The sequence below is a fragment of the Centroberyx gerrardi genome, chromosome 18, assembly GCF_048128805.1.
Source record: "Centroberyx gerrardi isolate f3 chromosome 18, fCenGer3.hap1.cur.20231027, whole genome shotgun sequence".
Lineage (NCBI taxonomy): Eukaryota > Metazoa > Chordata > Actinopteri > Beryciformes > Berycidae > Centroberyx > Centroberyx gerrardi.
This window is the reverse complement of record NC_136014.1, coordinates 26,196,698-26,209,601: the sequence shown is the minus strand read 5'-3', so window position 1 is coordinate 26,209,601 and position 12,904 is coordinate 26,196,698. Positions and strand designations below refer to the sequence as shown.

The 12,904-nt window shown below is 40.6% G+C and overlaps 1 protein-coding gene across 3 annotated transcripts in view; it reads left to right on the top strand.

The window, feature by feature from the left end:
* LOC139920320 (unconventional myosin-VI-like) overlaps positions 1-12,904 on the top strand; it is a 149,286-nt gene that overhangs the window by 49,114 nt on the left and 87,268 nt on the right. For all 3 annotated transcript variants that reach the window (XM_078289974.1, XM_078289973.1, XM_078289972.1), the window contains exons 10-11: positions 506-586; positions 10,969-11,149. In XM_078289974.1, coding sequence (XP_078146100.1) covers positions 506-586; positions 10,969-11,149 — 262 coding nt within the window. The remainder of the gene's footprint in view (positions 1-505; positions 587-10,968; positions 11,150-12,904) is intronic.

Sequence of the window (12,904 nt, the reverse complement as noted above, 5' to 3'; positions counted from 1 at the left end):
ACCAAACCTGCCAGGGTTAGGGGTTCAATTCCGTGTGTAGCTCAGTGTGTATGGCACCCAAACTGCCACAGCTGGGGTTCTATTCCCTCTGGGGCCACCCATGCTAAAAATGTATGTATGCATTATACTGTAAGGCACTGTAAGGGATAAAGGTATCTACAAAATGGCATATAATATAATTCCATGCTTTACAGATCCCCATAGAGAAATTCTCATTTTATTTGCCCCCCTCCACATGGAGGTCAGGGCCAGAAACAAAACAGAAGCTGGTAGAGACTCAGTGATTTGCTCAAGGTCACTTCAGCAGGTCAGATGCTTGCCAACACAGGGCTTGAACCCAGGTCATTCAGTTGAAGGACTTGATCTCTCTAGGCCACCCTGCTGCCCACACATTTTATGGAAATATTGTTAAGCAAAGAACAGGAGGTTCAGGTTAAATCGTTGTCTTGTTCTCTGGAAGCTTTCTGAATTTGTGTTTTTTTTCTCCTGTCTGTCTCTATTGCAGTACCTGAACAGAGGATGCACGCGGTTCTTCGCCAACAAAGATACAGACAAACAGATCCTGCAGAATCGCAAGAGCCCCGAGGTACGGTACACTACAGCCTGACACCCGTCCGCTCTGCTGCTGCTCCACTCTGTACACTCTGTTCACTGTAGAGGCTTTGCAGCTGAGACACAAATCTCTTAGGATAGGAAACACTTATTCCATCATGAATGTCCACTGGAGAACTGGCTGTACACAAATAACGGCTGAACGTGTGGCATGTATGGTACACATTAGACCAGAGTGACTACACTGCAAAGGGAATCCACTCCTCTGATCTTGCGATGTAAGTAACGTCTGTAGCCATAGTAATGTTTATGCTTCGAACCGATGTGGCTGCTGCCTTTGCCGGTTTAGACAGTGTTTTCAGTTCATTTGATAACACCGATAATCAGAGGCGTCAAGTTTTGATAAACCGCCACAGACAGCTGCATTATATTCTCTTTCTTTTTATGAACCTGGTACTCTTAAGTGACGTGCTGCCTGTGCATCGCAACATTTGGGTTGCTCCCAAAACCACAGAAGAAGAAACAGACCGGACAGAAAATTAGAGACTGTCTCACAACACTTAACCTCCGTCTCCTTCAAATGAACATTGATAACATTACGTACGAGTACAGTGCAGTTCTGGTAGACATTGCTAATCAAATCTGAACTCAAATTCAGGAGTTCAGTACCTGAATCCTTCTGTAGTGAGTGCAGTTGTAGGATGCGAAACTGCGAACTGTGTGTGAACTTTACAGCACTCTAATGAGGAGCGACAACCTTATTTACCTGCGGTGTGCTCACGGCTCCTGTGTCTCATCCTCAATCTTATTACAGCAGCTATATTTGCACAGTTTCATAGTTACGAAGTTAAAAGCAACAAAGCAAACCTCTCAGCAGCCTGTCGGCCGTAATAAAGGGAACGCTTCTAATTCCATTTGTGCCCGTATAGCCTGTTAAACCTGACTCAGCAAATTCAATAAAATTCACTGTCGCCAACTCTCGGTTTCTTCTCACTGTCTTGTCTTCGGCGCAGTACAGTTTGCACCTTCGATTTACACCCTGGTGTCTCTGCTGTCCTCCTGTCTCACACTGTTCACTATATCTGTTAATTCATTTTACTGAATAGAATAGAACAGAACAGAATAGAATAGAACAGAAAAACTTTAATGTTCTCATTGAGGCAATTTGTCTTGCAGCCTAAAAACAGTTACAGCCTTATTTCAACATTCAGCACACACTCATATCACATGATACAGGTGGAATCACCTATTAAAATAAAATGCATACTGTGCAGTAATAATACAGTTTCAGAGTTTCAGTGCTTTGTTGTCAGCAACCCACAGGTGACACACACATATCAAGATAAAGTACATACTATAAAGTACATACAATGTAACATGTACATGTCTGGAAAAGTGGTTCAAAAATCCTCTGTTGCACAGGGAGTGATGTGTTTTACGAAAAGAGAAAAGAAAAGAGCGCCACCTACAGAAACTCAAACTGGATCGACATATAATCCAAGCTCCGCCTACACTGTTTGATTGACAGGTGATGTCTGGGAAGTGCAGTGCAAGAAACACCACAGTGAGGCTGAGCAACAAAGATGGAGACTAAATAAAACGAGGATCTTGCAGATTCAATACTTTAAGAACCAAGAAAGCTGATGCATGGTTTGGTTCAAAAGGATCATATGGACCGAAATCATCAATGAATTTTTACATAATATTTGATAAATTTTAAATAACGGACAACAACAGACCCACCTACTGACACACCCAACATCACCCAGGATGTCAGTAACGCCTTTGCATTCCACTGCAGTCAAAATATATCTGTGATATTTGCGACTAAATTAAATTAACACCACTATTGATTTATTTGAATAGACTGAAGCATTAACAAAGACACTCAGGCCCAGAGTCATTAATGCTTTTCAGAGGGAAGAGCGTGCGCTTCATCACCAAAATGTCCAGATCAGAACTCCATGCTGTTCACTACCTGTGCTCTGTGAGTGCTAATGCTGCTGGTCAAACAATAAAGCCTCTTTGCGTCTGTCATGCTCTTGCATACGTTGTTTTCATATTTCTGGGCGAGACCACGCAAATCGAGACTGCGTCCAATTCGCCAACACTTCACAACACCAACTCCCCTGAATTACTGCAGTACATACAAGGTCTTTTCAAAGACTTGATGCAAAGAGAGAGAATTGCTGCTTTCTTTGCTGGAAGACGCAGATTCATCACCAGCAAGTCAGACAGAAAAGAGAAAGGGTTCTCCATGCTGGAACCTCAGATCAGATCAGAGAACGCTCCAGTTTTTAAGGACGATTTCGGGTGCAAGAGTGTCAGCCTTGGTGGATCAGTCTTAAAGCTGAAACACACATTTTGGGGTTGCAGCTGGTAATGAAGGGGCTATTTGCTTGTGCAATGATCTTTTTTAGGGCTTATTTGCACCACAACTTGATTTGCGTCAGTTTCTTAGTAAATAAGATGAAAACTTTTGCTCTCAGCTCAAGCAACTGAGGAGCAAAAAAAAAAGCACAGATTGCCCTTCGCAACCTTGGTGAATCAGAGCCTCAGATACCTCATTATGTTTCAGTATTGTTATGTTTATGTCTCGGACAAACCTCCCTGCAATCCCCCTCCTAAACTTTTGTCAGAGTTTAAGATGCAGATAAGAGGCAATCACTTTAATTAAGAGCCAAGTCAGCTGAGGCTCGGTCTGGCACAAACAGATCTTACACAAATTAAACAAATGAACGGCGTAATTAAATTATCCGAGTACAGCAGAGCGGCATCACAAAGACTCTCCCACATATTTCATTAGCATTGTTGTGTTTCTGTCCAGGAAATGCCTCGCTGCAAACCAACTCTCCTTTTAGAAACTTTTAGGTTTTTTTTCAGAATAAGTCCCGATGCTCAAATCCAGACAAGCAGCAAACATTTTAATTAGCGGCCGAGCTAGCTGAGGCTCATACGACACGAACAGATCTAATGCGCTGCATCAATAAGAATACCTCATCTTCTGAAATGAACTGCTTGCTTTGCCTTCGGCCTTTGATTAATTATGCATAAGTATTCCATTATTGCGGCTGTGTATGGCGTTCCCTGCAGTACTGGAGTTATTAATTATTATTGCCATTAAGAGGAACATGGACAAGGGTTTGCTTCTCTGCTCTTCCTCTTGAAGATTGTGGATGATAATTTGAAGAGTATTCTTCTGAGACGCCATATATGCAATTATATATTCATAATTACCTTACATTCATCATTCGGCTTCTCTGTCTGAAACACAGAGGATCTCATCTGTAAAAGTGTTTTCATTTTCTCAAACGAGGACTTAGTTAGAATTTGTTTTATGTTTTTCGCCATCAATCATTTGGTATTTTTTTTCAAATCCTGGATATCTAATTTTGGAACAAAACTCTTAATATCTTTTCACCTCAATTCTGCAAAAGGAACATTGCCGACTTTAACTGCGGGATCAATGTTGTTGGGTAAAAACCACAAAACTGCATATTCATCTTTTTCTTACTTGATTTGAAAGTTACTAACCCTAAACCCATGGGCCTTTAAAGCCTGTGAAAACCTTGTTGTATAATTTCAAAAAGACACAGGCATAAATGAGAACACAAGCGCTCATTTCCTAATTCCCGAGAAACATGCAGATTGCAGCGATGTGGTTTTTAATCAAATGCAGAAATCTGCTTTTAATTGTGTCTGTGCCTATAAAGTTTTATGGGCAAATTTCACCCTGATGGCTCAGAGGATTAGAATGGGAGTGTGAGATCAATGTGCTGTAGGCATATACTGTACTGTACTGTACTGTAGTGTATTGGAAGAAAGTACATTACATTCACTTTAAATCATTTAGCTGGCACTCTTTCCATAGCAATTTAGAAACAGTGCAACAGTACAGTAACACAAACACCACCAGTCCACAGTCTGGACCCACCTGACTGAATGTTCTCTGTTTTTCATTCTCTTAAAGCCTTTTTGATCTAAAAGGCTTCTGCTTAAATGCTTGAAATTAGTTTCTTAGACAAATATAAATAGTGAAGTTGATCCTATGTATGAATTTCTTTCCAAAGCCTTTGCCTTTCCATCAAGGCAACGGGCGGCTACTTTAAAGAATCTAAAATATAAGATAGATTTGATTTGTTTAACACTTTTTTTGGTCGCTGCATAATTCAGTTTGTGTTATTTCATAGTTTTGATGTCTTTACTGTTATTCTAAAATGTGGAAAGTAGTAAAAATATAGAAAAATGTGGTGTGTCCAAACTTTTGACTTGGTAGTGTAAATCACCTTCATTACAGGTAATCGTAATGAGGTCAAGGGTCAGAGCCTCAGCACCCTGACTACAGATCAAATAGAATACAATAGAATAGATTATTGATTGATTTTGTGTTAGAGATGTGCTAGGTAAGGAAACAAGAGCCAGGGAGGAAAAGGGAGAAAATGCTAGAGGATTGTTAGGAAGAGGTTTACTTTCCTAATTCATAAAGTAAGCCTGCAAATTTAATTACATTTATTTACAGGTATGTTGTGTATAGAAGTGTCGTAATAGTATTAGTTATAGACATTCAGAAAGGAAATGAAGACGGTAAAAGAAATAACAATCATAGAACCATGAAAAGAAAACACAAACAGAAGTAACATAAGAACAATGCAGACTTTTCTGAAAAATGTCAATAAAAAATAAATTACAAAAAAAAAAAAAAAAAGAACAATGCAGACAAAAGAACAATAAAGGCAACAACAACCACTGCAACAGATTTCTCCCATGTTCTTTGTTGTAAACACTGTAGGCCTGTCCTGTACACTCGTCTGGTGCTCCTTTGAGTGGGAGTCTTGCTTTGTACGCTGTGTACCTGGGAAGCACACACACACACACACACACACACACACACACACACACACACACACACACACAGCTGATGACTATTAAGAAGAGTTTTGTCCTGGGAAACGGCCTCACAAAAGTTTGAGCGCAGTTTGGCTCAGTGAAGTCCTCTTGCTCATTTCTTACCTGAGGAAAAAGAAACCCATGGAGACCAGGGGGTGAAATAGCATTTGTAAACAATTTTTCAGCGTTTGTTCTCACCTGGAGCACCAGAGGGGCGGGGCTTACCGCGTCAGGACAGTTCAGAGAGTATCAGATATGAGCTTTACAGAAAAGTATTCAGCATTTACTTTCATACAGTCTAACTGCAGAAAACGTCCATCTTAACGAGTCATTTTAGTCTCATATTTAACCTTCAGATCTTATTTTTCTTAAACCAAGAGAAACATTCTGCAGTGAGGAGAGATAACTCCACTTGTCTCCAGTGCAGCTTCACTTGTTTCAGGAGTTTTCTAGAACAGAGTGTCAGTCTGTTGAAACCAGTCAGAATAAGGCAGATCACTGCACTGCTGTCAAGAAAATGACTCTTGATTCTACTAAATTCTTCAAACAAGTTGATTTGCATTGGAAACAAGTTTAATTATCGAACCCCATTGGCAGATTTTTACGCTTATTTTAAGAAAATTATGATTTTAGGACTCAATAATAGACAAAATCACGTGTTAAGATGGTGGTAAGATAAGATAACAAGATTAAACTTACCAAGTCAATCAAGTCAAGTCAAGTGCTTGTTGTATTGTCTTATGTGGCAAACCCCTCCCGCCTGGTGCTTCAATCAGAGTAAAACAAGCGCACAAAAGAATTATTTGGAAATACTATTTAGCCCCGTGCTGCTCACCGATCACTGCCTCCTACTGATCCATGCTGTACTGTATGTCTCCTCATCGCTCCTTCTTGTGTCACGCAGGACAACAAGGTGATTCGGTCTTCTTCTCTTGTTTTTTAAGGGACTCTTTTTGAGTTTGATGTGGATGTGAATTTTGGGATGGCTCATCGCTGGGTTCACATCTCTTCTGAGTGTGTGGGTTTAATGCATGCATCTCTCTCTCTCTCTCTCTCTGTCAGCTCCCGAGTGCTTCTTTCTTTCTCTCCTCTGACTCTGCTGTGTAGAATATATCGAGCCTTTCGGTCAAACTGATCGCTTTCTTGTAGCTCAGGATGTCACAGTGCGATGGTATTTCTAACACACACCGATCCTCTGCTTTCCCAAACCTTTTGTGTCCAGTTCCTATATAGTCTCAGCCCAGCGGAGAGTTTGCCATTTTAAAAAACACAGCAAAAAAAAAAAGTGCTGATTTGAAATTTTGGAAAGGCTCCTCGGAAAGTACAGTATCTATATTTACAATTTACAATTTACATTTTACGTTCCAGGCAACGATCAGATGCTCTGATCAGGAGATATTTACAATATTTATGAGCTGAAAATCCAATATTTTGGGAAGTGGATTAATGCTGTTCATTTATTTTCTCTTGGAGACCAGCAGCTCCTTCACATCAACCTAGTCAGGAGATAATCTTTTTCTTTACAAGGCAATTTCTGCTTTTTGTATACTGGGCAGGAAGCTAATTCTGTGTTTACAGGCCACAGGAAGTTCCAAAACGCACAATCTACTTTTAGGAGTGAGTTAGGGTGCGATCACACCTACAGTTTGTTTCCTTGGGTCTAAACCACAGCGGAAAAGTTCACTTGGCTGCATTTTTGTTCGTTTAGGTTCACACTGCCCAACAAAAGTCACATGACTCACAAGTAGCTTGTTTATTGGACAGAGTTTTGGTGACCCGTCATCTCACCAGATCAGAGATTTCGGCCTCGGGGGAGAGTCAAAACAAATCTGATTCCAGTCCCTGTAACTTTAAGTCAAGTTTATTTCTGCAGCCTTTCATCACAGCCTGTCTCAAAGAACACAGAACAAGCCTACCTAGATCTAACTGATCAACAATCAATCACAAAACAAAATGATGCAATACAACATGCACACAAAATAAAACACAAGAAACAAAACAAAGCACAAGAATAATAACATAAAAATAGCATGTTGAAAAGACATAACAAGCCTACCTAACCTACCTAAAACTTTATCTCAGCATGATGGACTTGTCTGTCTCTTCTTCTCTGGTGTTCAAAACACATGAAGAAATAGCTGAATCCAGGACTTCATTTTGTTCTGCTAGGCTTTCCAACATGAGGAACTGCTGGTTGTCAGATGTCAACATCCCTCTCCTTCTACCCATAATCCCTTGCGTTTTGGGGTGGTTTCCTGTAGTTGGTTCGGCTTACGTTCTCACACCCAACCACGCCACAGATTGATTGATAGAGGACAGAGGCCCGCATTTTTCAGGGGCCTCAGTGCGGTTATTTTGTGCGTACTTGAATTCAAATGACATTTTTCTCAACTCAAACAAACTAAAGGAGTAAATGCTCCAAAGTTCAATCAAACCGCTCCAAACAGGTTTGGTGCAAACTTGCCCTAAGACCTCCAAATAATGTCTGTCTATCTGCCAAAGTGGCTGCTTACCAGTAGGCTTACCAGCTTACCAAACTTACAGCCACGGCAAAAAATTTACCAGTGTTTTGCTTGAAACAAATGTTAACTTCCATCCCTGTTTACATGTTGTGCAAATAAACCCTCACTGACCTTCAAGCTATCGAACAATCAAATCTGATCGTAAAGTTGGCGTACGCTCATTTCACCGTAAAAGTCTGTTATTTATCAGTTCCATCTGTGTCGTATCTCTAAGATCAATCTCATGTCTGCTAGAAAAACCTGTACACTCATTTCAAACAACTATATATTTGCGTTGCGCATGTGAAACTATTGGAATTGCAGAATATTAAAGAACTTGCTCCGTGACAAAGCATAACGGCATACTCAGTTTTCTCGCCACATTTGACTTTTGAAATGTAATATCCAACGCTTATTGTGGATTTTTTTGCATCAAAAGTATGAATAATTGGCGTACTTAAAGGATAAGGCTGGTGTTTTTTAATGCATTTCTTACCGTCAACAAATCCTATGAAAATAACAAAATCAACAATGTGTTTGCTCTACTCCCGTTACTTTCTGACTTCCCACGTACCGTTTTTATCCGTCAACCCGGAAGTCACTGGCTCCAATTGTAAGATAAAAACCTTTAAATACAGCTCACAAAGACATAGTTTACATTTTAAAAATCGCTAACTGTTACCATGAAAAGTCAGGCTGTTGTAGTTATTACCAAATCAAATTCAAATGGGAACAAATTCTTCATTACGCCGGGGACTATTTTCTGTGCTACGGAACTACTTTCCTGAGATGGCAAAGTGTTTACAGCTGGCTTATTAAGTTGTTTGAGGAAAAAGTCGGCCGGCCCGGTGCATCGTGATGATGAAATATGCTGCAGAGCAGCAGCATGGCTCTGTGACGGGTTTTTAATAGTTTTTTTAATACAATGAGTTCTATGGCTGCTGGGACATGAGGCTTTACTGGGCACCGGCTACATGGACGAGACTTGTTGGCAAAACAAAATCATTGCTGATTTTGTTATTTTCATAGGATTTATTGACGGTAAGAAATGCATTAAAAAACACCAGCTTTATCCTTTAAAGTCTCAGAAGACGTATAGGCTGTTTATGGAGGTACAGAGCGTAATTGGATGACTGGATGCTGTGCGCTTCACTGTCTATAGGCCAACGCCTAAGCTGGTAACCATGGCAGATCTCAAGCTACTAGAGGACTTTAATGCTGCTAAGCCTTCGTTTTTATAGGCTAAGAGTCGGCAAACACGCAATAATTTTGCGCGTGTCATATGTATACGTCTGATTAATCAATCTACGATGTTACAGTTCATGAAATTCTCCATTGTCAAGATAGAGAAAGTTCAGTGAAAAGTCCAGTGAGAAGTAAGAAGAGACGCAGCAGCAGAACTGCTTTTATCACAGCGGACAGTGTTTTCCTTTATATCATCACACTGTGACATTCTGGACTGGGTTCTCAGGTGTGTGTGTGTGTGTGAGTGTGTGTGTGTGTGTGTGTGTGTTCTACCTCACTATCTTTGCCTTCTCTTTGCTGCAGGTTGAGATGCTTACTCTGCTGTTATTATGAGTTATTGTGTGCAGTATATGTAAAAAAAAAAAAAAAAAAGTATTATGTCCTTATTGTTGTAGGTCTGGCAGAAGTTACAGTAGAATCCCTGACCAATCACAGTGGGAGTTTAGTTCATTGGGCCATTGTTTTATTTTTTATTTAAATGATTAATTGTCAAGGATCACTGTGTGAATAAGGTCAGTCTAATTTGTGATATGAATATAATATATATATATATATATGTAAAGAAGGTAGATAGGTTGGAAGGAAAGGAGAGAATACAAAGGGTAAATAATTAGCCAATAAGCTGGTAGATAAATTGGAAGGAAGGAAGATAAATAAGTTGATTGGAAGAAGGAAGGAAGGAAGGAAGGAAAGAAGGAAGGAAGGAAGGAAGGGAGATAAATTGGAAGGAAGAAAACTAAATAAGTTGATTGGCAGGAAGGAAGGAAGGAAGGAAGGAAAGAAGGAAGGAAGGAAGGAAGGAAGGAAAGTAAATTGGAAGGAAGAAAGCTAAATAAGTTGATTGGAAGGAAGGAAAGCAGGAAGGAAGGAAGGAAAGAAGGAAGGAAGGAAGGAAGGAAGGAAAGTAAATTGGAAGGAAGAAAGCTAAATAAGTTGATTGGAAGGAAGGAAAGCAGGAAGGAAGGAAGGTAAATTGGAAGGAAGAAAGCTAAATAAGTTGATTGGCAGGAAGGAAGGAAGGAAGGAAGGAAAGAAGGAAGGAAGGAAGGTAAATGGGAAGGAAGAAAGCTAAATAAGTTGATTGGCAGGAAGGAAGGAAGGAAGGAAAGAAGGAAGGAAGGAAGGTAAATGGGAAGGAAGAAAGCTAAATAAGTTGATTGGAAGGAAGGAAGGAAGGAAGGAAGGAAGATAAATTGGAAGGAAGAAAGCTAAATAAGTTGATTGGAAGGAAGGAAGGAAGGAAAGAAGGAAGATAAATAAACAGGTAGATGAATTGAAAGGAAGGAAGCTGAATAAGTTGATTGGAACGAAGGAAGGAAGGAAGGAAGGAAGGAAGGAAGATAAATAAACAGGTAGATGAATTGAAAGGAAGGAAGCTGAATAAGTTGATTGGAAGGAAGGAAGGAAGGAAGGAAGGAAGGAAGATAAATAAATAGGTAGATGAATTGAAAGGAAGGAAGCTGAATAAGTTGATTGGAAGGAAGGAAGGAAGGAAGGAAGGAAGGAAGGAAGGAAGATAAATAAACAGGTAGATGAATTGAAAGGAAGGAAGCTGAATAAGTTGATTGAAAGGAAGGAAGGAAGGAAGGAAGATAAATAAACAGGTAGATGAATTGAAAGGAAGGAAGCTGAATAAGTTGATTGAAAGGAAGGAAGGAAGGAAGGAAGATAAATAAACAGGTAGATGAATTGAAAGGAAGGAAGCTGAATAAGCCAGACTGCAGTAAGGAAGCAGCAGCCGGCGGTCGGGACTCACCTGTCTGTCTCTGTCCCGGCTCCTCAGCACCTGAAGGCGGGGCCTCTGAAGGACCCGCTGCTGGACGACCAGGGCGACTTCAACCGGATGTGCGTGGCCATGAAGAAGATCGGCCTGGACGACACGGAGAAGCTGGACCTGTTCCGGGTGGTGGCCGGCGTGCTGCACCTGGGGAACATCGACTTCGAGGAGGCGGGGAGCACCTCAGGTGACGTTAACACGCCTCACATACCCCGCCCAGCAGGGTCGGGTCAGTTCATCAATGATGTCATCAAAAAACCTACAGGAATCAGCATTGGAATTGAATTGGAATTTCAGGAATTTAATTCAATGAAATTCCATGTGTTTTTGTTTTTTCTTCCCACATATCTAATATAATAATATAATATATATGTGTTATATATTATCAATACTGAATATCATAAAATGTTAAAGGTGCCTTTCAGCTGGTATTTGATGCAGAACATATAATCATAATATATACATTATGATTGAATGTATCTGATTTTATCTGATTCATAATGTTTTGATTTATAATGTTAAGCGAGTCGATACAAACTCTCTTAGAAGTGGAATTTCATGGAATTCAATGGAATTAAGTTCTGTTTCCTGTCATTCCACTTCAATTCACGTTCTATTTCTTTAGAGCTGGGTGACATTCACATTCACACTCCAGTAATTGAATTGGAATTCACCATGTATTCTCTGTTCAGTTCATGAATGGAGAATAGAGAAGCTCTGATGTGTAGGACGGCACGTTGTTGTTAACAAACACTATTAAGTGCGAGCGCCTTGGAGGTCAAATGGAAGTCCCTCCTACTGCTGAAATCACCCTGAGTTTCACATTTCTTTGTTCGCCAAATACAAAAAAATGTACAGGAATTTGTCCTTGGTGGCATTGACGCAGAAAATCATCAACAAGTTCCATTGTGACACGGTCAATAGCAATTAACGGTAGAAGGACAAGTGGACCTCACATGCTCCGCAGGCCTGAATACACATGCTGCTGTTGGGTCACTAACATGCACAAGGCTGTTTTCAGTGTCATCATGTGAAATAATGACCTTGATGCACAGACATATTGATAAGCAACATAATAATCCTGTACATACTGACCAGGACACAGAACCTCAGAAGCATTGAGCATTGAGAATATTGAAGGAAGATTTGAAGAGTTTAATGATAAGCAGAAGGACAATGCTGTTAGCCCATGTGCTGCGACCTGTAATTCAACTGTTCTGATGACACACTGATGATGATTGTAGGTACATTGGGACGATTCTAGGTTTTCCATCTCAGTTTCTTATTGAATTTATACTTTCGAGTCTGTTTCTTCTTGTTTCTATGAAGCTTCAACACACACAAATCTATCATCAATAATTCTGTCTGTTTTCTGATGGATCAGTGTGACCGCCGCCTTAGGCTGCGTTCACACATAGCGTTTTTTTGATGTGGAAAAAGCGCTGCCTGGATCGCTTTTTGTGAGGAGAAATAAAAAGTGGATCACGGCAACGTCACCTGACGTTAGCTGAGCAGCTGCTAGCTCACTAACCAGCTGGTTAGCTGAGCGGCTGCTAGCTCACTAACCAGCTGGTTCACTTCTATCAGACAGAACTGTGTTGTGCAACAAGCAAAGGCTTACCAGATATTTCCAATACATGTCCAGTATAATCCATACTGCCTTTATGATCGCTGTTGCGGTAACGGAAATTCACTTATTACAATGTCCCATTTCTCCACTGGCACTTTCACTTTCTCCATATTTGTTGTTGCTATGGGAAACGGCCGGCGTCTCTGTCATCGCGATTGGTCGGCTGGGAAAAAGCGGTTCACGTCACCCGGCGCTTTTCTGAGAAGTTGAACATTTCTCAACTTTTGAAAGCGCTCCGCTCTGCCGAAAAAAAACGCCGGCTGCAGCGCTTTTCGGGAGCGGCCGCCTGTTGTGCGCCTTGCGGCCGCTTCC